The sequence below is a fragment of the Schistocerca cancellata genome, chromosome 4, assembly GCF_023864275.1.
Source record: "Schistocerca cancellata isolate TAMUIC-IGC-003103 chromosome 4, iqSchCanc2.1, whole genome shotgun sequence".
NCBI lineage: Eukaryota > Metazoa > Arthropoda > Insecta > Orthoptera > Acrididae > Schistocerca > Schistocerca cancellata.
The window spans coordinates 102481789-102507885 of record NC_064629.1 but is presented as its reverse complement, the minus strand read 5'-3'; the positions used below and the strand labels follow the sequence as shown (position 1 = coordinate 102507885).

At 42.7% G+C, this 26097-nt stretch overlaps 1 protein-coding gene across 1 annotated transcript in view; it reads left to right on the top strand.

The window, feature by feature from the left end:
• LOC126183824 (ATP-binding cassette sub-family G member 5) overlaps positions 1-24491 on the top strand; it is a 127025-nt gene extending 102534 nt beyond the window's left edge. Inside the window, exons 9-11 of the mRNA XM_049926077.1 lie at positions 13910-14048; positions 15381-15563; positions 22859-24491. Coding sequence (XP_049782034.1) covers positions 13910-14048; positions 15381-15563; positions 22859-23252 — 716 coding nt within the window. The 3' untranslated portion in view covers positions 23253-24491. The remainder of the gene's footprint in view (positions 1-13909; positions 14049-15380; positions 15564-22858) is intronic.
• The last annotated feature ends 1606 nt before the right edge of the window (positions 24492-26097 follow it).

Here is a 26097-nt window from a genome sequence, read left to right as displayed (position 1 = left end):
TTTCAGCCAAGCTACATTACAGAACACCCATGCTATCCCTTCACAATCTTTGGGGTTTGAGAAATATGCTTTATTTGTGGATAGCACAAGCTGCTTCCATACTTTCATATTTTTGGCTCCCATATTGTAAGCAACAGCTATAGTGCATTGTTCAGCCCCTTTTGGTTCTTCTATTATTCTTTCTAAGAGCTCATTAGCCATTGTGACATTGAAGTCATGATGATATAATGGCTGTGTCCATGCCACAAATAAGCTGTGGGGCACAATCAGCTGATGTATCACTCATCAGCAGATGCCTAATTTTGACTATTAAGCTTTTAGTAATTCTAAGAAAACGTACATGTCTTAATATTTTAAACAGTTCTCCTCCAGTCCTAGTTAAGCTGCTTTGTACATGTTTGGAGTATTGAATGGTGATGGAAAAGATAATTCAAATGTTGTTGTTGTTGTTGTTGTTGTTGTTGTTGCTGCTGCTGCTGCTGCTGCTGCCGCCGCCATTGACGTTGTCTTCAGTCAGAAGACTGGTTTGATGCAGCTCTCAATATTGTGTTGTCCTGTGCAAGTCTCCTCTTCTCTGGATACATAAACTACCTAAATAGTTTTTACCTCTGTGATGGCCAGAAATGCACACAGGATATAAAACGCACACTGGACCTATCAAAAAAAGCATTCCTAAGAAAAGAATAATTTGCTAACATATAAGATAAATTGTTAGGAAGTATTTTCTGGAGCTGTTTGTAAGGAGAGTAGCCTTGTATAGAAGTGGAACATGGATGATAATCAGTTTATATAAGGAGAGAATAGAAGCATTTGGAATGTGTTACAGAAGAATTGTGAATATTAGATGAATAGATAGAATAATTAAAGAGACACACTAAATCACATAAAGAAAAAAATAATTTATGGCACAACTTGATTTAAAGAAGAGATTGGTTGATAGGACACACCCTCAAGCATCAAGGAATGGGTGGTTTCATTATGGAGGGGAGTGTATCTTCAAATAATTGTACACTTTAGGTGGAACCAGTGCTATTATGAAAAATGCAGTCAGTCAGTTATACATCAAACTAGAATCCAGTTTAACTAGTAATTCATTTTTTAATAATGCCAAAGTTAGAAGTGAAGACATCTTGCTTCTAAATATTGTACTTAATTATTCAATGTGTGCCAGTGAACATGTGGCTTTCAGCACATTGAATTAACTGTTAGGATTAATTACACCATGGTGACAAAAGTCATGGGAAAGCAATATGCACATATGCAGATGGCGGTAGTATCACGTATGCGGGGTATAAAAGGACAATGCCGTGTTAGAGCTGTCATTTGTTCTTAGGTGATTCATGTGAATAGGTTTCAGACATGATTATGGCCACATGGTGGGAATTAACAGGCTTTGAACATGGAATGTTAGTTGGGGCAACAAATGTATCCGTTAGGACAGTCCAGCAAAATTGGGTGTTAATGGGCTGTGGCAGCAGACAACGAACACAAGTTCCTTTGCTAACAGCATGATATTGCCTGCAGCACCTCTTCTGGGCTCATCCTATTGGTTGGACCCAAGATGACTGGAAAACCATGGCCTGGTTAGATTAGTTGTGATTTCAGCAGGTAAGGGTAGGGTTAAAGTGTCTGCAGACCCTCTGAAGCCCTGGACCCCAGTTGTCACGATGACACTGTGCAAGCCGATGGTGGCTCCCTAATGGTGTGGGCTGTGTTTACATGGAATGGATTGGGTCCTCTGGCCCAACTGAACTGATCATTGACTGGAAATAGTTACATTCAGTTACTTGGAGACCATTTGCAGCCATTCATGGACTTCATGATCCCAATCAATCATGGAATTTTTATGAATGACAATGCGCCATGTTACAAGGCCAGAGTTGTTTGTAATTGGTTTGAATAACATTCAGGACAATTTGAGTGAATGGTTTGGCTAGCCATTGAACATTGATGGGACATAATCAACAGGTCAGGTCGGGCACAAAATCCTGCACTGGCAACAGTTTCGCGATTATGGATGGCTATGGAGGCAGCATGGCTCAATATTTCTGCAGAGGACATCTAATGACTTCTTGAGTCATGCCATATTGAGTTGCTGCCCTAAACCTGGCAGGAGGTCGTCTAACACTGCATTAGGATGTATCCCATGACTTTTGTCATCTCAGTTTATCTCCAGAGACGAGAACAGTGACAATTATTTTGAAGGTCAAACAAGAAACTGTCAGCCTGCTGCAAAAGAAATAGTAGATCATGACTCAATTACTGCAATTTTCAAAAGAAGTCTCAGATTTCTATCTCCTAAATGGTGGAGTAAATTGTTAGGTTAAGAGTATACTTTTGCAAATAACATTTAAAGTAACATTACATAATGGCTTTCATATTGCTCTGGTAATAATTATAAGCAATAAAAATGCATAACTGTGTGAGATGGCAAAGCTTGCTGTTCAATGTACTGCTAATTTGAGTAGCCTCATTCTACATCTATACTCTGGAAACCACTGTGAAGCGCATGGCAGAGGGGTACATCCCATTCTACCAGTTACTAGGGTTTCTTCCCATTCCATTCTGTCATTAATTATGCTATTATACAACATTTCCAGCTTGACTAATTAGAACAGTAGTTGTTTTAAAGTGTACCAGAGGTAAAAGGTGTAATTATTCATAATCAGTAAAAGTAGTACACTGAGGAACAATATCACATTCACTGCTAAGTGTGACAGTGAACTAGTTCACGAACTGCTGTCTCACTGGTGACACCAGTTGTGCTGGCCAGTGGTAACATACACACATTAAAAAGAGTTTTGCATCACCTCAGTTACAAGAGTTCTGGAACCTGTACAGACAATTGGAATAGAGATCAACATAAACATCATTTCCACCCTTTTTATTGCACATGAAAACAACACATTGCATGTTGTACCACCATACAGTGAGACTGTCAGAGGTGGTGGTCCAGATTTCTGTACACACCAGTACCTCTAATACCCAGTAGCACATCCTCTTGCATTGATGCATGCCTGTATTCATTGTGGCATACTATCCACAAGTTCATCAAGGTACTGTTGGTTCAGATTGTCCCACTCCTCAAGGGTAATTCGGCGTAGATGCCTCAGAGTTGTTGGTGCGTCAGGTCGTCCATAAACAGCCCCATTCAATCTATCCCAGGCACATTCAATAGGGTTCGTCTCTGGAGAACATGCTGGCCACTAGTCGAGCGATGTTGTTATCCTGAAGAAACTCATTCACAAGATTTGGACCATGGGGGTGTGAATTGTTGTCCATGAAGACGAATGCCTCGCCAATATGCTGCCAATATGGTTGCACTATCAATCGTAGGATGGCATTCACGTATCGTACAGCCATTACGGCAACTTCCATGACCACCAGCGGTGTACATCGGCCCCACATAATTCGACCCCAAAACAGCAGGGAACCTTGCTGCAATCACTGGACAGTGTGTCTAAGGTGAGTGTCTGGTTGAAGGCATATGCAATACTCATCGGTGAAGAGAACATGATGGCAATCCTGAGCGGTCCATTCGGCATGTTGTTGGGCACATCTGTACTGTGCTGCATGGTGTCGTGGTTGCAAAGGTGGATCTCGCCATGGATGTCAGGAGTGAAGTTGTGCATCATGCAACCTGTTGTGCACAGTTTGAGTCGTAACACGACATCCTGTGGCTGCACGAAACGCATTATTTAACATGGTGGTGTTGCTGTCGGGGTTTCTTGGAGCTTTAATCCATAGGTAGCGTACATCCACTGCAGTAGTAGCCTTCGGGTGGCCCGAGCGAGGCATGTCATAGACAGTTCCCATCTCTCTGTATCTCCTCCATGTCCGAACAAAATCGCTTTGGTTCACTCAGACACATCTGGACACTTCCCTTGTTAAGAGCCCTTCCTGGCACAAAGTAACAATACAGAAGTGATCGAACCGTGGTATTGACCGTCTGTGTAACTCCTTCCTGGTGGAATGAGTGGAACTGATCGACTGTCGGACCCACTCCCTCTAACAGGCGCTGCTTATGCATGGTTGTTTACATCTTTGGGCAGGTTTAGTGACATCTCTGATCAGTCAAAGGGACTGTTTTTGTGATACAATATCCACAGTCTATCTTAAGGAGTTCTGGGAACTGGGGTGATGCAAAACTTTTCTTGATGTGTGTATTAGCTGGGAGCAGCTGTGTGTTAAATTTCTACCTACCTAGATTTTGAGTATCAATTGCAAGTTCTTGCACAACATGTTCATCATATTGCAGATCTTACTGCATTTTTCTAAAATTTTCTGGTGTTGCAACTTCTCTGTCCACAATAACATAATACACAAACAGTTCTGCAGATTGTGTTACAGCACTGTTGTTCTGTAGTTATGTAGCTATGTTCTTACTTTCACATGTCTCATGTTGTGACGAGTAGTGCATTATCACCACATTGTGTGATGACGACAACAACAAGCCAAAAACAGTAATGTGTATATTACCATGTGCACTAATGCCTCAATAAAACATTTATTAATTTAGGTGATATATCACAGTGTCTACATCTGACAATATGTTGGTTTTTCCTCTACAGTAGATCAGTATATATCATGGTACATTTTGTAGTTTCTTAAGTTGTCAGGAGCACTCTGTTAGACTTTCCTCGCTATACTGCTACAGGATTTTCCTCTTTGCACACTCAATTCCATCATCATTTTCAGTAATTGGCACATCTACATACAATTTAATTTATTATAATTTACCATTATAATATAAATTAGTCTTGGCAGGATGGACTGAATCCTGCCATCATGTCTTCTCTCCTGGTTCTCGTACTCCAGTATACTAGGGTGACTAGATTTACAAAATCCAAATATGGGACACAAATTAGAAGTTGAAATGAACAACATTTTGTGGCAACTTTTTTTAATACTATGCCTATATAATTTATTTGTGTTAAAATACTTTGTTTATGCCACAACTACATAGATCATTGTACCTTTTTGTTACAACTGGCACTAAAAAATACAGCAAATACATTGTCACATGCAAGTGCAAAATATCATTTCAAAATGATGAGGTCTCTATCAGAAGTAGACAATGGCTACAACCTACATGGGCTATTTACTTGTATGTCATTGAGGAGATTGATAGTTTCAAACAGAAGTATCATGAAAATGAAAATGGGTCTTAGTTATAATTATGTCCTTATCAGTTTCCACACTGAACCTATTCTTTCCATCAGTCCATAAAGCATTTGCGGTGTGGAACACACTTTCTGCAGCAGCATTAGTGTCGGCTAGACTTAGACAAATGCAGTGATGAGCTGCAAATTTTTGCTGCAGGTATCTTTTAATCCAGGGTTGTTAAAAATGATAGACCATTTTTCAGCAACACTTTTCACAGATCTTTATTCATGGGTTTTCACTTCACATGCGTGTTTAATATGCTTTACTTCTTTAAAAAGTTTGTCTTCACATATTTTAGAATATTTTCATCAAACTGTGCTAAAGTTTTAAGACTTTGCGGAACCATCTTCCAAAGGAAAGAATATTAGAGCTGAATCCAGTTAAATGGTTTCAACATGTGAAGTGGATGAACCAGTTTTTCAGTACAGTCAATTAATGTCTCATAAAATAAGCTTGAAATGTCCAAGAAATCAGAATCTTGCAGCTAGCCATCTTCTTGCAATATACTTATCAAAAACCAAGTATTCGTAATGTGAAAGTTTTCCTTCTTCCTCAATATCACTTTCCATACTAATATATCTAACTCCAAAACTTTGTTGCATATCTGCTGCCTCAATAGTTTTTACTGTTGAAGAAAACATTTTCAATGGACTCTGAATAAAATAGGGCCACAAAAGTGATTGAGGATCCTTGAAGAATGCTTTTAAGACAGTAGGACATTTTTCTTGAGACAAAAAAATGAGGTTTTAGTCCACATAAGTGTCAGTAATCCCATTAACAGCCAGTTCCAAGGAAAGCCATCTGTTTTTAACACTACCAAGCACCTGTTCGTATTCTGTTTCAAAAAACTCTTTCAATTCTTCAACACAATGATTTAAATGAGGAATTGTTGAAAACTTTTGTTTACAATGGTTTCTGTGTCTACTGGGAGAATATCAGCACTGGTTTGTATTGCATTAGCATAATCCTGTTCCATCATCCATTCAACCTACACAATATACTACTCCATCCCTGTGCCACTCCCACTCCCAACCTCATGGTACAGGGATCATATTCTTGTGGTAGACCAAGGTGCGAGACTGCCCAGTCCACCCACCCAGCACCACCTACTCCAGTCCTGTCACAGGCTTATCCTATCCCATCAGAGGCCGGGCCACCTATGAAAGCAGCCATGTCATATACCAACTCTTCTGCAAACACTGCACAGCTTTTTATGTTGGTATGACTACAAACCAACTGTCCACCAGGATGAATGTCCAATGGCGAACTGTTGCGAAGAACAAAGTTGACCACCCAGTGGGACAACATGACGTTGAGCACAATGTGCTAGTTCAGTGGCTGCTTCACAGCCCAGGCCATCTGGATCTTTCCCTCCACCACCAGCTTCTCTGTTCTACACAGTTGGGAATTAAACTTAACACCCTCCACTCCCGTAATCATCCTGGCCTCAATCTCCAGTAACCCACTGTCCCCACACCCTTCTCTGAACGGCTTCCCCTTCCTCTGTCCAGCCACTTCCTCCCAATTCATGTGTCCATGTCACCTCCAGCCTGTACGCCTCCCTATTGGCTCCGACAACAGTGCATCGCACACCTAGCTCCGCAGTGGGCTCGCCGCTCTTTGGTGAATTCGTGCTTGGCTACCATGGGGCTGCCTTTGCAGCACAGTTTCCCTTCTGTGCTGCATGTCTATCCTCTTGCTATTCTTTTTCCCCTCCCTTGGGGAACATGTCTGAGATGTTCTTGGAAATGTGTTCTGCATTTTCATTAACCATTATCAGAACAGTCCCTCCACTGTTTTTTTGTTGTTTTTTCTGTCTTCACCCCTTCTCCTATCCTTCTGCGGCATATGAGGTTCCTCTTTTTTCTTCTTCCTCCCTGTGCACTTCTGATTACCAGCCCACGCGTGTGACACATAACAGGTGACTGGGTAATGCGGGATTCCGAGCCCTAGGTTGACAGGTAGGTTTCGCGCATACCCCCTGGTACAGGCCAGGCCCAGGGGGGGGGGGGGGGGGGTGATTGCCTGGGCTGCTACCTTCCCAAATTGCCAATTGGTCTGTCTGTCAGGTGTTCGGGAGACGTGACCTGGGGTGTGAACAGTCACCTAAGGCAGGTGCGCCACCTTCAGGAGGGGGCCCCCAGTTGGAAGGAGCATGCCTTCTGCACTGCCCAGCTTTCCCATTGTCTCGAGTGGTCCATTCTCCCTGACACGTACTCGAGTTACCATTTACCATGTACTGCCTGTTTGCTGACTCCTACCTCACCTATGTGCATACCCAAATGACAGCTTTCTAAGGCTGACTGGAGCCTTTACTCCTCCCTGGCAACCTTCAACAAACCACATTTCCACAGTTGTGATGACCAGGTAGAGTACCTTACAAACGTTATCGTTACTGCTGCGGAACATTCTACTCCTCACACTTCCTCTTTACCACACAGTGTCCCAGTCCCTTGGTGGACTGAGGGGTGCTATGATGCAGTTTGCGAGGGGAAACGTTCTCTCTCTGTTTTTAACCATCATCCTATAATGCTAAACTGCATTAGTTACAAACTGTTGTGTGCACAGTGTCATCACATTCTTCAGTATAGAAAAAATGCTAGCTGGATTTCATTTACTAGTTCTTTTAACAATTTTCCACTCCCTCTTCTGTCGTGTAGGCCAACCTCTGACAGCTCTCTCCTGACTAGCAGACGATGTCATAGTGGACCCTGTTGCTATCTCCAACACCTTGGGTCACAATTTTGCAGAGATTTTGAGCTCCTCCCACTAACACGCTGCCTTCCTCCATCAGAAATGAGTTGAGGTGGCCCTTCTCAGAATGATGAGTGCTATAGTGACTCCTTTACTGTGAGGGAGCTCTATCGTACTCTCACTTCATCCTGATCCTCTGCCCCAAGTCTGGACAATGTTCACATTCAGATGTTGGAGAACCTTTCTCTTGCAGGCAAGCACTTTTTACTTCATATGTACTGTCGCATATGGGCAAAGGGTTCATTTCCCAGATTATGGTGTGGAACCATTGCCATACCTATACCTAAGTCTGCTAAGGAAAAACACCTTCCTTCTAGCTACCGCCCCATTTCTCTCACCAGCTGTGTTTGCAAGGTGATGGAACATATAATTCATTCCCGGCTGGTATGGTGGCTAGAGTCTTGCAATTTACTGACCACTGAACAGTATGGATTTAGTGTGCACCATACTGCAGTTGACCATCTTGTCACCTTGTCAACCCATGGCAGGAATGGTTTTCTGCAGAAATAGCAGATTGTGGCCATGTTTTTCGATCTGGAGAAAGCCTACGACACTACTGGAGGACTGGTATCCTTTGTACTCTCTACACGTGGGGCTTCCGAGGCAGCATGTGGTTCCCTCAGAAATTTTAAGACAGAGTTTTCAAGGTCTGTGAGGGTTCTGCCTTGTCAAACACCTTTATCCAGGAAAACAGTGTGCCTCATGGTTCCATCCTGAGTGTTGTCCTCTTTGCTGTCGCCACTAACCCTATTATAGCTTCTTTCCCTCCTGGCAACTCAGACTCCATTTTCATTGACAATTTTGCCATATATTGCAGTTCTCCACAGACTTGTCTCATTGAGTGGTATCTTCAGTGACTTCTCACTCGTCTTTATTAATAGAGCATTGGCAATGGCTTTCGCTTTTCCATTGACACAACTGTTAGTATGAATTTCTGGTGGCGCAAGTGGTTTTCTTCCACTGTCATTACGCATTAGGCCTGTTGCTCCTCTGTTCATTGAAATTACAAAATTAGTTGGGCTCATGTTCGATAGGAAACTGTCTTGGTCCTCCCACATGTATTAACTGGCTGCCCGCTGTACATGGTTCCTCAATGTCCTGTGTGTCCTCAGCAGTACTTTCTGGGGAGCGGATCAGAATGCCCTACTCCTTTTGTACCAGTCCCTTGTACTTTTGAAACTCAGCTATGGATGTTTTGTTTATGCTTCTGCACATCTCTCCATCTTACATCATCTCGATACACACCACCATCATGGCATCCATTTGGCCCTTGGCTCCTTCTGTTTGCAGAAGCTGCTGAACTACCACTGTCATACCGCCATTACCTACTTCTCAGCAGATATGCACGCCATTTGTCTGCCGTGCATGGCCTACTTCTTCGATGACTCCTTTGATCACCAATATGGGGCACGTCCCTCTTCTGTTACCTCCTGGTGTTCACTTTCAGCTCTTTCTCCATCAGGTTAACTTCACGCTACCCGCCATTTTCCCAATGGGTGTGAACTGTTCACCACCTTAGCTTCGCGTGGTGGCCTGTGTTCGTATTGGCCTTCATTTGCTCCCTAAAGCCGCTACTCCAGCCTTGCTGTTTTGCCATAAGTTTCACAACATTCACACGGAACTTCGCGGTAGTACCTTTATGTACACTGATGGCTCTCAGACTGACTGTGGTGTCAGGTGTACCTTCGTCATTGACCCCGACATTTTTCAGTATTGGCTTTCGAAACACTGCTCAGTGTTTACAGCAGAGTGCTTCCTCTGGATCAGGCCACACAGTACATCCAGAGACACAGACTTTTCAATTGGATCATCTGCTCTGACTCTCACAGTGCCCTTCAGAGCCTCTGTATGCTGTATACCGTCCATCCCTTAGTACAACAGGTCCAGGAAAGCTATCACTTGCTCACTCTTGATGGCACCTCTGTGATGTTTCTATGGATTCCAGCTAATGTCAGTCTGATGGGAAACAAGGCTGCTGATGCAGCTGTCAAGGCAGCAGTCCTGTTACCTCGGCCCGCTAATTCTTCCATTCCCTCCTATGATCTCTGTGTTGCCATCTGTCAGCAAGTGATGTCACTGTGACATCACCATTGCTCCTCCTTTCATGGGAACAAGCTCTGTGAAATTAAAGCTCTCCCAGTGGCTTGGACGACGTCCTCTGGCCCTCTCACCCTGAGGAGATCATTTTAGCTAGGTTGTGTACCAAATGACTTGTTGGCCATTTTAACGAACGATGCACGGGCATTTTACTTTTTATCTGTTGTAGCGATATGGTGAAGGACGTTTAATCTCTAGTTCAGAACCTCTGTTTCTCTATGGTGTATTTTATGTACCTTTCTCCAAGTACCTGTTTTTAGCTGTCTTTCCTACCATCAGTTGTGCCTAACATGTAGTTGCTTTTAACTCCTTTTCTTTGTCTTTGTGTTCTACAGTTCTGATGTGGGTGCATATGGCCCTCATTGTTTTTGCACCATAAAACAAAACAATCACATGCCTAACCCATATACCTGCAACACCTCCCACCCGCATTTCTAGCTGGCAAACTGGCTGCTTTCTTCTGAGCTGCTAGCCACCCTCCCCACTCCCACACCCACCCCCAGTCCCTCATCCTCCCTCCTGACCCTCTCTTCCTCTACCCACCCTAACCAACATTACTGCCGCCGCATCCTAGTCCACTGGCTGAAATGTAACACTGGCATTATTAGTCCAGCTGGTACCATATGGGGGCATAGGCATGGGTATTGCATATTTGCATATGGGGGGGAGAGGGAGGGGGGGGGGAGGGGGAGAGAGAGAGAGAGAGAGAGAGAGAGAGAGAGAGAGAGAGAGAGAGAGAGAGAGAGAGAATATTCTAGCTTTAGAAAGGATTACTCTGAAAGCTATCAAGTTGTCTTTTTGTGTGAGCCTATCGATGATTTAGTGCTTCTGCTTTTCGGGGAGTGGTCTCCTTTAATACAAAGGTATATAAGATAATCAGTTTGTTATGGGTTACATGGTTCAACACATGATCTAATTTAGCTTCTGTTAAGGAAACATAATGCACAAAGTTGCACTAGGATTTTTGAATAATACAAATAGGGACACATCATCATCTGCATGGGGAGAAATAGTAAGGCTTCTTCGATATGGTTCGATCATGGGCCAACTCTGTTGATGTTCTGTATGAAGGATCTGATGATACAAGCATTATCGTGAAACTGAGCAAAGAGCACCAACAGGGAAAATGGTAAATAATGTTTTTGTAAAATTATTGGCAGGTTTTGCACAAATGGACCAGCTTTAAACTTTAAGAAACACAGCTTATCCACTACATTGGATAGGAGAGGCTTATAGAGATTGGCAATCATTCTTAGCACTTACACACAGAATTTGTGTGGATCACAGTACGTGTATTATTCCCTATTAAATGTCTTGGTCATAGTCATCTTTAAATCTAAATAAAGAAAGAAGAAACAGAAGTAGCAATACAATGAAAGAAAATACCCAATCTGGTTAATATGGAATATCATAATACAATTAATACACACTAAAATAAAACTTGATGTACAGATACAACATATCGCACCCACTAACAACCGTACTGTACATTACAGTCAAAATTTGCAGGCAGCCTTGTGACAGCTGACTGTGATACTAATAAATTGCCATAAGGTGGCACCATAGTCAAATATCGGTTGAACAGAAAAATGGTTAGACCGTCAGTGAGAGAGCACCACTAGTTCTTGCTACTAATAAGGCAAGTACACCGTTCGCTTGTTACATATTTTTACGAGCTTCAAACAGGAACGACTTATTTTCAGTCATCTGGGTAGTTACTAGTTTATTTTTGTAATTTATTGCTGTTTGAGTGCTTACTAGGCACAATCTTTTATTTCAATAACAGTGTAGTGTACAGTACCGCCGTTGCTATCGGCCTTCATATTGTACAGGCTTTTGTTTGTTTTGTTAGAACAGCTCAGTGTCGGTTAGACCATCAGTGAGAGAGCACTTCGATTCCCCGCTGCTAATAAGATGAGTACACTGTTTGCTTGTTGCATATTTTTACGAACTTCAAACAGGAGCGACTGCAGTAATGGATAGGAACTGTGATTGTCGTGTACAGATGCGAGCTGAGTTGGCAACCCTTCGCTCACAGCTCCAGGCTGCTTTGGCTTCCATCACACAGCTTGAGGCTGCTGCAAAGGGGTGTCACTGTGGGGGATCGAACACGGGAATGCAAGGGACGTAGAGCACATCCCACATGTCCTCCGATCGGTCCACTGCTGTGGCCACAAGGGTTCACCTGCACTGAGGTTGACTCCTCACCCGTGGTCGAGTGGGAGATCATTCCAAAGTCTGGCAGGCAGCGAAAAACTTTGAGGGGCCGATTGTAGGGCCTCCCCGGTTTGTTTGACGAACAGTTTTCGGGCATTATCTGTGGCTGACGATGTCTCTGAGCCGGATGCAGTCGTCCACCCTGTTCCAGAGGAAGCTTCTCGGCCCGCAAGGTCTGGGCATTCACAGAGGGTGGGTTTGCTGGTAGTTGGGAGCTCCAACGTTAGGTGCGTAATGGGGCTCCTTAGGAACATGGCTGCCAAGGAGGGGAAGGAAGCCAGTGTGCATTCCGGGGGGGAATCATTCTGGATGTGGAAAGGGTGCTTCTGGATGCCATGAAGAGTACAGGGTGCAGCCAACTGCAGGTGATGGCTCATGTCAGTACCAAAGACATCTGTTGCATTGGATTGGAGCTGATTCTGTCTGTGTGAAAAGTGTCAGTTGACCCTGAATAAGGAAAAGTGTGACGTTATTCACATGAGTACTAAAAGAAATCAGCTAAATTTCGATTATGCGATAAGCCACACAAATCTGAAGGCTGTAAATTCAACTAAATACTTAGAGATTACAATTACAAATAACCTAAATTGGAATGATCACACAGATAATATTGTGGGTAGAGCAAACCAAAGACTGTGATTCATTAGCAAAACACTTAGAAGCTGCAACAGGTCTACTAAAGAGATTGCTTACACCACGCTTGTTCACCCTATTCTGGAGTATTGCTGTGTGGTGTGGGATCTGCATCAGGTGGGACTGATGGATGACATCGAAGAAGTACAAAGGGCAGCTCGTTTTGTATTATCGCGAAATAGGGGAGATAGTGTCACAGACATGATGCGTGTATTGGAGCGCCAATCATTAAAACAAAGGCATTTTTCATTGCGATGGGATCTTCTCATGAAATTTCAATCACCAATTTTCACCTCTGATTGCGAAAACATTTTGCTGGCACCCACCTACATAGGTAGAAATGATCATCACGATAAAATAAAGAGAAATCGGGGCTCACACAGAAAAATTTAAGTGCTCATTTTTCCTGCGTGCCGTTGGAGAGTGGAACGATAGAGAGACAGCTTGAATGTGGTTCATTGAACCCTCTGCCAGGCAATTTATTGTGAATAGCAGCGTAATCACATAGATGTAGATGTAGAGAAAATGACATGAAAGCATAGTAAGTGATTTAAAAAGGCAAGCACAAATGATTTCCATTTATGTAACATAAATACCAAGGATGATTACATAGTAAAGTATTGCATAGTTCTATTTGCTTGTTTGTAGGTGCTGAGCAGTCAGCAGGGACATATACAAGATTGAAACTTATGCTGAACTTTTGTTCTTCCTTAGCTTTAAAAAAGAAATTACATTTTACTGCCAGGCTATTATTTGTTGTATATTGTGAGAACTTTTGGTTTACTGACTGAATGCCACTCTTTTTTGGCGAGAATGAGACTAATGTTGTATGAGATTTATAATTTTATGCATATTTTGCCCCTCAACCTACATTTTTTGACATAATATTTTAGTATACTTTAGTAGTTGCTGTTTCAGTCATGTATTAAAAGTGATCAGTGAGCAACAGTTGCCTGGCCTATAAATCCCACTTTTTTCTTGTTCTGATTGTATTTTAACAGTATGTTTCAGTCTTACTAAATGCAGATATTTTCTTTTTTAGTTCCACCTCACCGAACTCGATACTATCAAGAAGCCCAAGAGGGGTTGTATAGTGGACCACTTTTTCTTTTGTGCTATCTGCTGTATTCACTGCCATTTTCAGCAGTTTCTGTTGCAGCAGCGTCAAGAATTTCATTTGAGTAAGTATATAATAAGATATTAACAAAATTTTCGTATTTTATGTAACTTTGTCTTTGCAGAAGGTGGATACAAAGTAGTGTGTAATAATTTCATTTGTTGAAAAAAATGAAAAATACACCATAAGTGTTAGCTGAGGTTCTAATATTCATGTGGGCTTTTAGTAATGAGTTATTCTTATGTTTTGCTGTATTTTGCTGTTGAGTTACCAGACAATGCTTTCACAAATGTTCCTTTTAGAGTTCTGTTAAATAAGCTGTGAATACTGTGAGGTTAAGGTACAGGAAATGAGGCATTTCTGTCATAACAGTAAAAAATTTTCCAAAGAGTTGACAGACTTCACATAAAGTTATATGGTCGGGAAACACTTACTGACTACAAAATAATTTGAGACAAGTTATCTTCAGTTGAGCAAATTACAACCAGTGCCCTTACAATATGTTTCAGTAACTTCACAGATTCTTCTATTTGTAGATTACAGCAGTTTAATAGTTAATAATAAGACAAAACAACAACAGGCAGAGAAAGGTATTGAAATCATGAGGGACATTTATAAGTGGTCACTGTTGAACATAGTAAAATTAATGTATGAACTTTTGCATGAAAGTAAACCACATTAATGAATGATGTACTTCACACAGCATTTTTATTTATGAGTATTTACAGGCAGTTTCTTCGAGAATAACACACAAGAGTTCATTAAAAAGAATCGCCATGAACATGTGATTTTCTTACCGCTTTTGGCACCTGCATGTAACAGCTCATGAATTGTTGTTGTGACCTACTTATATGTGCACTCATATTTTTATTTAGGTGATTATTTTTTAGGTTCAGTTGCACAGAACATGGAAACCATTTTCAGGCTGCCGAAAATATCCTCAAGTATAACACAACACATTTTGTCCTTTATACTTCAACTACTTCCTCTATTTATTTTACTCACACCTGTTACAGTACCATGAATTGAATGTATGCAGTTTTATAAGAACCTGCTCATATAATCAAGTTTATTAATTTCATTATCTTTATGTCAAGAATTGGGCGTGAAAATCTGTTTGCAGAGGCTTTTGCAAATTATGTTATTTGTATTTTATATTGTTAAGATGTGATTGAATTCAATAATGTGTAAAATAGTCAGCTTAATTAAAAATTTATATGAAAGTATAATGCAATAATTTTCTGTTTAATCATTTATTGATGTTTTCCTTATTTGATCATAACAACTCTTAACATTAAATACGTCTGTTGTTCTCTTGTGCTCCCTCTCTATATTTATGAATTGTATACCATTTAACAATTTAAATGAGAGAAATATTCTCTCTGTTTCCTTACAGATTGATTGGTGTAAAGGCTTTGTCAGAGTGGCTTCTGTTTGGTGGCGTTTTGTGGGCTTGTTACTTACTGGCTGAACAGCAAACTATAGCAATTCTGATGACTGTATGCAGTTCTTTTAGAGCTGCTGTCTGCAGTCTTTATATATCAACAGTATATCTGATACTTGGGAGTGGCGTTTTGAGGTATGTGCAAATACAGTGGAGCAAAAAAGTTGTCACTCATATTGTACTCACCCATGTGTAACAACTGTATGACATACAATATAATTGCAGTGAACAGTGGGCACACACACACACACTATAAAAAGGGTGTTGGTTATTTTAGCTCAGCTGTTGCTGGACCATATCTTATAGCTTATGCATAAGGTCATCTTAGGACGCACAGTGAACACAAATGGAACTTGACAGTCTTTCTAGAGACTGCTTCCCTACATAATTTTCTACCCACCGAACACTGGAATTTTTAATTCTCATTTATGCCTTATCTACTTTTGCTACAGAAGCAACTATTTACCCTACAGGAAGCAAAGTTAATTTTTTCCTCCAGTCCAGTCATCAGTGACAGAATTTTGTCCCTCTCTGTATCATAATAATACTATTGTGACACAATTAAGTGACCACCTTCCCCTGGTTTAGTCGAGGCATTTTGTTGAGCATAGGAGCTGGGGTAGAGGGACCTCCTACTGTCTGACTGCTGGAAATTTCACCACTTGAATTCAGTCTCCATGCCAATCCTCATAGATCTCTTTACAGTTCATCTGAAAATTCTTTCATCAGTATTTCCTACAGTTTTTACCCCTCATATTTCCTTCCACTAACAAACTGACAATTCATTCATCCTCGTAATTAGAGGCTTCTGGGAAACTCTGTGTCCATAATAAGAGCCCTACCACTTTTCAATGGATCATTCTGTCACTAACATCTGTTCCTGAACTTTAATGTGAACTTTTCAGAATAAATGACAAGAATATCTGATAATGCATTTGACAATTTGCATTAGAGTTGCCTGTCCCTGCTAATTAATTCCTTAGGCTTCCCAGAGGTATGATAGTTCAATGGCACCCATGATCACTGGTAGTGGACCTTGTTACATGCAACAATCCCTCTGAAATCTGTCTGTAAGCCATAATTTCAGAAAATAAGGATGAATTGTGACTGCACAACATGAAATCAGAGAGACTGTAATTAGTGATGGACTTCTCTTTGATGCTGTGGTGAGTGGACATAGTGAGGAGTTTGACTTAACCATAGTGTTAGTGATATAACTGCGAGTGGAATTATTTTAGCTTTGGTGGAGTTTATGCTGTGTTTGAAAAAATGGAGAACAACCAGTGATAAACTGGGGCTCTGAATCAGTATGTGAGTGCCTTCAGAGGAGCACTGTCTTGTAAAAGGCAGCTGTTCGGGTTAGAGACCCTAGTCAAACAACCCCCCCCCCCCCCCCCCTCCCCCAAGGGAGTTTACATCTCTTTTGTGAGTATGTGCTTGGCCACCATGGGGCCCGAGCCTTTGCAGCACTACTTCTCTTTCCATGCTGCAAGTCTATCTTTCTGCTATTCTTTTTTCCTCTCTGTCTTTTCATTGGATGATCTTTGTGGTGCCAAATGTTCCTCAGATCTGGTTTGTGTTTTGGACACAAACCCAGCACTGTAGCCCATCTGGGATGGGGTTTGAGTGTGTAGAGTAGTGTAGTGTAGTCATGTATCTTCATGGTGTTATCCTCTTGACCATGTAGGGATCGCATTGTTGGTGCCTGAGCTGGAAACTCCCCACGAAGCCAGCGAGTAGGTGCCCATCATGGCTGGAGCACGGGGACTCCGGGCAATGGTTTACTGTCCAGGTAACTGTTGCTGTAGATGGATGGTGCCCATGGGGGTGGGGGTGGGGGGGGGGGTGATACCATGGTGGAAGATTCGCATATGAAGCGAACTAAACTTTCTTCCTCTGGTGACCTCATGACCCCAGCAGTAGCAGTCTCTTCTAAAGCTAGCACATATTACATTGTGGAGAGGTATGATCCCAAAATGTTCAATTCACTGGCTACACCATGGGAAGAACACAGTGCACTGAGACAAGGTGAGAAATATTCAGTTTGTTCTAGGACAGATGGGGATTCCTTTTTGACTACAATGCCTTTGTTCTTTGTCTTTTCAGACATGAAAAGTGGCTCTGTTCTGCTTAAAATGGCCTCCCCCACTCAGTCACAGGTGCTGCTCATCTGCAACAAGCTGCTTGATATTCCTGTCTCTCTAATCCCCCATAAAAGTCTGAATAAGGTACAGGGTATTATTTTGCATCAAGATATCCTTTTACAGACTGATGATGAGTTGCAGGTTAATTTGGAGCAATGAGGTGTGAATTTAACAGTTGTATCCACTGAGGACCAAAAGACAACAGAATAGATACTGGAGCCTTTATCTTGGACTTTGGAGTTGACACATTGCCTGAGAAGGTAAAGTTGGTGTGTCACTGTGATGTCGGGCTGAATATTCCTCCTCCCATGTGTTGCTATGAATGCGTGCGATTTGGACATGTCTTCACGTTGCAGCACCAGCCCATCTGTAGGGACTGTGGCCATCAGATACAAATGAACATTCTGTGTGCCTCGCCCTCCATATATGTCAACTGTGGGAGCACCATTTGCCCCGTTCAACAGACTGCACCATTTTCAAACATGAAAAGAAAATCCAAGAATACAAGACCCTTGACTGCTTCACATATCAGCAGGCTAGGAAGAAGTATGATCACCTACATCCTACATATATGACAGTGATGTATGCTACTGCTATGTCAACGTCACCCTTTTTAGTGATTGTCCCATCGCCCTTTGTTCCCAGGACTATGCTGGTGTGCAACTGGGTGCCAGCCAGTGGCTGATGGAGCCACAGGTTGCAGGTCATAGGACTTCGTGTTCCTCCTCTGTCCCAGAATCTGGGGCAGACAATCCTTTGCAGCAGTGTAAATCATCACAGGACAAGTAGTAGTCCTTCAAATTGAGGGAGATTGTGATGGCCACCGTGCTGCCAGACCCTGCATGTTGTGCCTCTGTACCTGAGGCAGCATTTCTGGCGGCCTCTATGGCCCCGGACCCCTTCACACCCCACTACTCTACCCCACCCCCTCCCCCCTCCCCTCTCCCCTCTCCATCTCTCCTTGCACCTGATTTAGAGCAAATGTGTAATGATGGTGTATCTTCACAACCAGTAGCAGCAGGCAGCACTGAGGCATGACCTGCCTCCTTGGTCCCTTCATGCCCCTTACAGGGTACTGATAGCATGATCCTCCAGTGGAACTGCCGCGGTTTCTTCTGCCACTTGGCTGAGCTGCGTCATGTTATATGTGCTTCCCCTGTCTTTTGCTGTGCCTTTCAGGAAACTTGTTTCCCAGCAATACAGACCCCTACCCTTTGCAGCTATCAGGGCTATTTTAAGAATCACACAGACTGTGAAAAGCATCAATGGTGTTTGTACATACATTCTGGACACTCTACAGCAAACACCTGCCAATCAGTACGACTTCAGAGACTGTGGCTTTTCTTGTGAAGACATCTCTGGAATTTACCATCTGTAACATATATCTCCCTCCCAACAATGAATTTCTCCAAAACATGTTGTCTGCACTGTTTTCTCAGCTATACCTGCCCTTCCTAATATTGGGTGCCCATCAGTGCCTGCAACCCTTTATGGGGTGGAACTGCGGCCACTGGCCACAGTAGAGCTGTCGAAAACTGCTCCCAGAACTCGATGATTGCCTCTTCAATAGTGGTGTTCCCACACACTTCAGAGTGGCACATGGGTCTTATTCGGCCATTGACCTTTCCATTTGCAGCCCAGGTCTTCTCCTGTCCATCCATTGGAGAATACATGATGACCTGCACAGCAGTGACCATTTTCCGATCTTTTTGACCCTCCCTCGTTATCACTTGCCTGGGTGTCCACCCATATGGGCACTCTTCAAAGCTGATTTGGATGCTTTCATGACTGTCATCACCCTTCACATCCTACCACATGGTGGTATCGATGCGGTTGTCCAGAGCACAACTGCAGCCATCCTGTCGGCAGCTGACTTTGTGAGTCCCTCTTCCTTGGGATCTCCCTGTTGGTAGACAGCATCTTAGTGGACCACCAAAATTGCTGTGGCCATTAGAGATCGCAGGCAGGCTCTCCAACACCATAAGCGACATCCATCAGTGGAGCACCTCATTGTCTTTTAATGGCTCTATGGACACCAGTACCCTATGGGTATATGAGGTATTGCTGTGAATGGTGATTTCTACACTGATGCAGATGCTGTTGCCAATCAGTTTGCTTTTCATTATGCTCTAGCCTCCGTGTCACCAGAATTATCAGCCTGCATTTCATATCCTCAAACAACAGGTAGAATGACTTCCTTTGCCATTTACTACAAATCACCTGGAACCTTGTAATGCTCCATTCATTGACTGGGAATTCCTCAGAGTGCTAGCCCTGACACAGCTCCAGGGTCAACTGCATCTACAGCCAAATGCTTTTCGGTGGATTTCCAGAGTCACAGTCTTGCCATTTTCAACCATATCTGGAGCGAGGATGAGTTCCCACCTCGGTGACGAGAAAGAGTGATCATCACAGTACTGAAATCGGGTAAACACCCCTTAAGATGAACAGCTATTGTCCAATTAGCCTCACTAATGTTCTCTGCAAGTTGCTTAAGGTACAGTGAGTTAACGGCTGGCTTCATCCCAGGGCAGTTTTCACCAAGGCCATTCTGCTGCCTGGAGTCTGCTATTCAGTCAGCTTTTGCCCATCATCAACATCTTATCCCTGTCTTCTTTGACTTGTATAGGGCTTACAACACCACATGGTGTCACCACATCGTTTCTACCCTCCATGAGTGGTATCTCCGGGCCAAACTCCCAGTTTTTGTTTGGAACTTCTTGTCTCACCATACTTTCTGGGTTCGAGTTGGTATTTCCCACAGTACCGCCCATATACAAGATAATGGAGTCCCACAGTGGTCTGTATTGAGTGTGCCCCTTTTTCTAGTGGCTATCAATGGCCCCCACCAGAACCCTACCTCAAGGACCAAATGCTCAATGTGGAGTCGTATCGTTTATTGGGATTGATCTTTGACGTCTGGTTGATGTGGCTTCCCCATCTTTTCCAGCTTAACTAAACATGCTGCTCACATTTTGATACTCTTCACTGTCACAATAATACCAGCTGGGGTGAAGACTGCTCTACAATTTTGCGGCTGTAGAAAGCTCTGATCACATTGCATCTTGATTATAGGAGCCTGGTATATGGCGACTATTGTGGGGTTCAAGTTGTGACAGGTACCTTTCGGACCAGCCCTGTGAACAGTCTACTTGCAGAGGCTTGTGTCCCTTCCATACAGATCAGGCACCAATAGACCTTACGGTTTTTTGCCACCTTGATGCATTTCCAGGCTCAGACGTGGTACACACTGACGGCTCTATGGTCAACAGTCGAACCGGTTTTGCCTATATACATATAATATGCAGTGAACGACACTCCCTGCCAAATGGATGTAGTGTATTCACTGCAGAATTGGAGGCTATTGCTCGAGTCCTCAGCCACCTTCATTCTTGCCATGGCAAGTCATTCTTAATTGGCAGTGACTCCTTGGGTAACCTTCAGGCTGTCTACCAGTGCTACCCTTGACACCCATTGGTTATGACTCCCCAAGATCTCCAGTATGGCCACCACACTGGACATCCTGATTGTGTTGGGATCCCCAGGAATGAACGCGCTGACTGGTTGGACCATGTGGCAGTCTTCACTTCGTGCTTCTCGCAGGAAATCTACTGTTCTGTTGGCTGTGCATTAGCAACACATGGCTGATCCATGGCTATGTCCTCCAAGGTGAGGATCCCCTCCACTGTCAGTGTAGTGCCCGTCTCACATTGGCCCATATCCTACTGGACTACTCTAATTTGGCCACCTTATGGCGAAAATAAACTTGTTGACACACTGCCTCTGGTGCTAGTGGATGACACCATGACACCAGAGTGGCTGATTTGGTTTTCCATTTTACCCATGGAAGTGCTTTTTACTCCTCTCTGTGACATAGGGCACATTGGCCTCTTCGGCCACTTGAGGGATTGAAGTGGTGCCCCATTGCTACTCATACCTGAAGGGCCCGTGACTGCCCTTGTGGGGTGGTCTGGCCTGGCTCCTGCCCTTCCCAACTTTTTAAATCTTCTCGTTCTTTCACATCTGTCGCTGATTGACATACTCATCATCATTGTTCTCTTTCCTTATGTTTTATCTTCTCAGTGTAGCTAGTTCTCTTGTGGTAATGGAGGATGCGGAAACACTGTTCAGATGCAGATGGTGTGCTTTTGGTTGCATAACGTGTCCTGGGGGCCTCCAGTTGCTTTCTGGGTGGGGCATCTCTCTCACTTCTCCTTGCATCTCTCTCTCTCGGCTTTCATGATTCTTGGCTAGAATAGACTCCATTGGGATTTGTCTTTTGTGGTCTTCCCCTTTTTGGACTATTCCTGGCTTGACACACAAAGGATTATGGGACTGATGACCTCATAGTTTTGTCCCTTCAGCCCCAGCAATCCATCCATCAAATAAATAGGTTCACTCATAGTAATCATACTGTGTGTACTTCACCAAAAATAAAATAATTTCATTCTCACTCGGTATTTTCACTTCCATGTACTTCACATCTTCACCCATTAAATTTCCATTTGATGTGACATGAAAGATGTGTTGTGTAGTAAGGACAAGAGTTTCTTGTATTAACTATCACACAGGGCCCACAAATAAAATGTTCAATGACCTAGCAGCAGCACACCAACAAAATCCCATATGATGTCTGCAGCTTGTGGTCTAGTGGCTAGCATTGCTGCCTCCAGATCACGGGGTCCTGGGTTTGATTCCCAGCGGCGTTTGGGGTTTTTCTGCCCAGGAACTGGGTGTTTGTGTTGTTCTCATCATTTCATCATCATTTGTGAAAGTGGCTAGATTGGACTGTGTAAGGATTGGGACTTTGTACTGGCTCTGATTACCGCGCAGTTGTGTGCTCCACAAACCAAACCAATCACATATGATCATGTTGGTGGAAAGTTCTGCACTCTAAGAATTTACTAGTAAATCACACTCTAAAAATTTACTAATAAATCACAAAAGCTGTGCCATGCATGACCTAAGATAAAGCTGTTCTCAATCCAAAGGTTGGTTTCATTACCACTATGCTTTACTGGGCTGTGGTATGGCCTTGTCTATCCTTGACATTTGAACTGATTTACCAACCATAACAATAAAATACAAATAAATGAACAGAAACAATACCACAGTTGGTAAGATTTGCATTAGAAAAGAATCTCTCTTTGCTAGAACATTAAAGTTGGACAAATGAACAAAAAATTAAAAGATTTAATGTTTGCTAGTAAATAGCACGAAATAAGCTGAAGGGTGTGGTTTTTTCAGGTTACAATGTTGCATCACTAATACTTTTTTATGTTTCAGATCATTTCATGGACTTCCAGACTGGCTGTTGTATTTGACATATGCAACTCAATCTCGATATGCAGGAGCATTTCTGAGCCAGCAGATCTTTACAAAAGATGGTCTACTCAACAACTTGCCATATGATGCTAATGTGAACTGTACATCATTTTTTCTTTCACAGAGCTCCTCACAAGCATCTTCCTCCTCCTTTGTGTGTAGGTATGCAAATGGAATGGCATTCCTTTCAGAACGTTATGGGAAAAAAGATGGAGTTGACACTTTAGCAGAAATTTTGGATCGTGATTTAAATTTTGGTGTAGTATATGCCTTTTCCATTGGCCTCATTATAATAAATGCACTTCTCTACCTTGTTCCACTGCCAGCTTTTGTGAAAGCAAAGTTTCGTGAGTAAATGAATTGCCGTTCTCCTCAAGATATACTGATAAAGGCACGTTTAAAATGTTGTAGCATCCCAGAAATGTATGAAGTCATAGTCTTGTCAGTGGCAAGGAACTGCACACATTTCACAAATTAATGTGATGTTGGTTACTCAGATACCTATGCCAGGTACTGCTAACAGCAGAATATCTCCAAATTGCATTGATCTGTACTGACACTGATATGATAAGTGACACTAGCTGCTCAGATAAACGGGATCCAAACTGTTGTGACCAGACGAAACTACGGTCATCTGGTCATAATTGTGGGTTCTTTGATTGCTGTGGGAGAAGGCTCATCAAACTAGAACACATGAAATATTAGTTCACTTTATTACATAAATGAATAAAAGATTTACTTAACTTTGACACAGTTCTTTGCCCCAGGACTGCTTGATAATTTACGACTGCCATTGACTATGAAAGCATCACTTGATGCACAGGTTAATAAACTATCCTTTTGCAGTGCAAAATGCATCATTTATGAAAGTACATTTCATCAGAAACTTTTAACTGTCACTGTCCTACCCGATTGATGTTGACTGCTGTAGCTGAGGTCTCGAACTGGGGGAAAGCTCTTCCAAGCTCGGTTAAACATTCTGATGCTGTGCTGAGAGGAGAGGTGTTGGCATCAGGAGTACCTTTGATTCATCATTGCCTTTTGCAGTGGAACCTCACTAGCATCTGTGGTATCGATATGCATTGTTGACTTAGGCATGACACCACAATCTCAGAGTGATACCACAGATGTAGTACTTACAAGAACTTAGAAATGATAGTGTCATGTAATTCTACTTTCCTACAGCATCCACCATTTAGAAAACATTTTGCTTAATTCCCAACAGGTTTTCTCATTTAAAACAATCTGGACAACTGGTGGGAAAAGACATATAAGAATCAGTTGAGAAATGTTACATTCCTATATTTTGCATTTCATACACCTGGACTTTTTCACTTACATAATGGGTAGGGGAGGGGAGGAAGGAAAGAAGGATGGATGGATGGATGGATGGATGGATGTATTAAATATGTATTACACTTAATCAATTGGATAAACTCGACCAGATCAGAACAGTACTCTTTATAAATTGGAAGAGAGAGATTGTTGTGTTGTTGTGTAAAATATTTATAAAATTTTCGTATTGTATTTGTATTTTTCTGAGAACTGTATGTATTGAAAGGTATTCTCTTTCATGAATAAATCTAGCATAACATCTGCATGTCTTGTAACTACTGCCTTACCTCTCTCAACAACTATCAACAGAAGTTTCCAAAATATAATGAACGTTAAGCACATTGTTTTATAGCAGTTATCTTGAAATATGCACTTACAGAATATTACTTACTGGATAAAATGGTGTATATGTAGTCATGTTAATATCATATTCTTGAGCCTGCACCAGCTGCATTATGCTATGTCTATTAGTTGTATACATCAATAAGTCACTCTAAGTAAAGCAGCTGGTATCACAATAAATATATACAAACTAATGCAAAGTGACAAACTGCCTATTGGCTTCTGTCTCGGGTTCTTCGGCCAATGTTCATCTAATGATTTTTCTGACGTTTCGCCAGCACGAGTGGCTGGCATTGTCAAAGCTTCACCCTCCATTGCCGGTGGTGAACTGGAGCCGAGCTCACGGGCGCAGACTATATGTACCTGGCGCGCCAACGTCCGAGGGCTTCTCCGCGGTCATTTCCGGTGCGGTTCTCTTCTTGCTACCTGCGACGGTCGTTCGCTGCAGTACGGGAAGCCAGGATTCGTTTACCTTAAGGCTTTCCTCTTTCTCGTTCAAACTGTTTGCGTGTTTTTGTATTTCTACAGCTTCTCTGAACATGCGCGTGTGATAGTGCTTCTCTACAGCCAGAACTTCCGTATCAGCGAATTTTATTACATGGTCGGTCTCATTCAGTGCGTGCTCTGCCACTGCCGATTTCTCCACCTGCCCCAACCTGCAATGTTGCTTATGCTCTTTGATCCTGGTGTTAATTGATCGTCCAGTCATTCCGACAAACTTTTCCGCATGTGCATGGTATACGGTATATTCCTGACATTGCAAGTGGGTCTCTTTTCTCCTTCGCCGATCTAAGACACTCTTTGATCTTCCTTGTCAGTTTGAAAATCGTCTTTACACCATGTTTGCGCAATATACAGCCGATTCTGTCCGTCACTCTGGGAATGTATGGCAGAAAGGCCATACCCGACATTTCTTTTTCTGGTTCCTTACTGCGCCGAGTTTTTGGCTCTGTTACACTTCTAATATAATCTGTGGAGTACCCATTGCTCCTCAGGACAGTTTCCAGGTGTTGCATTTCTCGTTTGAGGTGTTGCGGCTCACATATTCGTCCTGCTCTTGTTACTAGCGTACTGATCATGCCTCTTTTCTGGCTCGGGTGGTGGTTTGACAGTTTGTGCAGGTATCGGTCCGTGTGTGTCGGTTTTCGATACACGCTGTGTCCCTGGTTTTCGCCGTCCCTTGTGACCAGCACATCGAGAAATGGCAGTTTCTTGTCCTTTTGTATCCATGGTAAATGTTATGTTGGCATGGAGGCTGTTCAAGTGTCTTAGGAAGTGACCGAGCTGTTCTTCACCATGGCTCCACACCACGAAAGTATCATCGGCATACCTGTACCACACCTTAGGTTTGCAAGTCGCCGAGTCCAGTGCCTGTGCTTCGAATTGTTCCATGAAGAAGTTGGCCACCACTGGACTGAGAGGACTACCATGGCGACGTCTTCCAGCTGTTCATAGAAATCACCATTCCACGTGAAATAGCTCGCGGTGAGACATGCATGAAAGAGCTTTCTGATGCTGATACA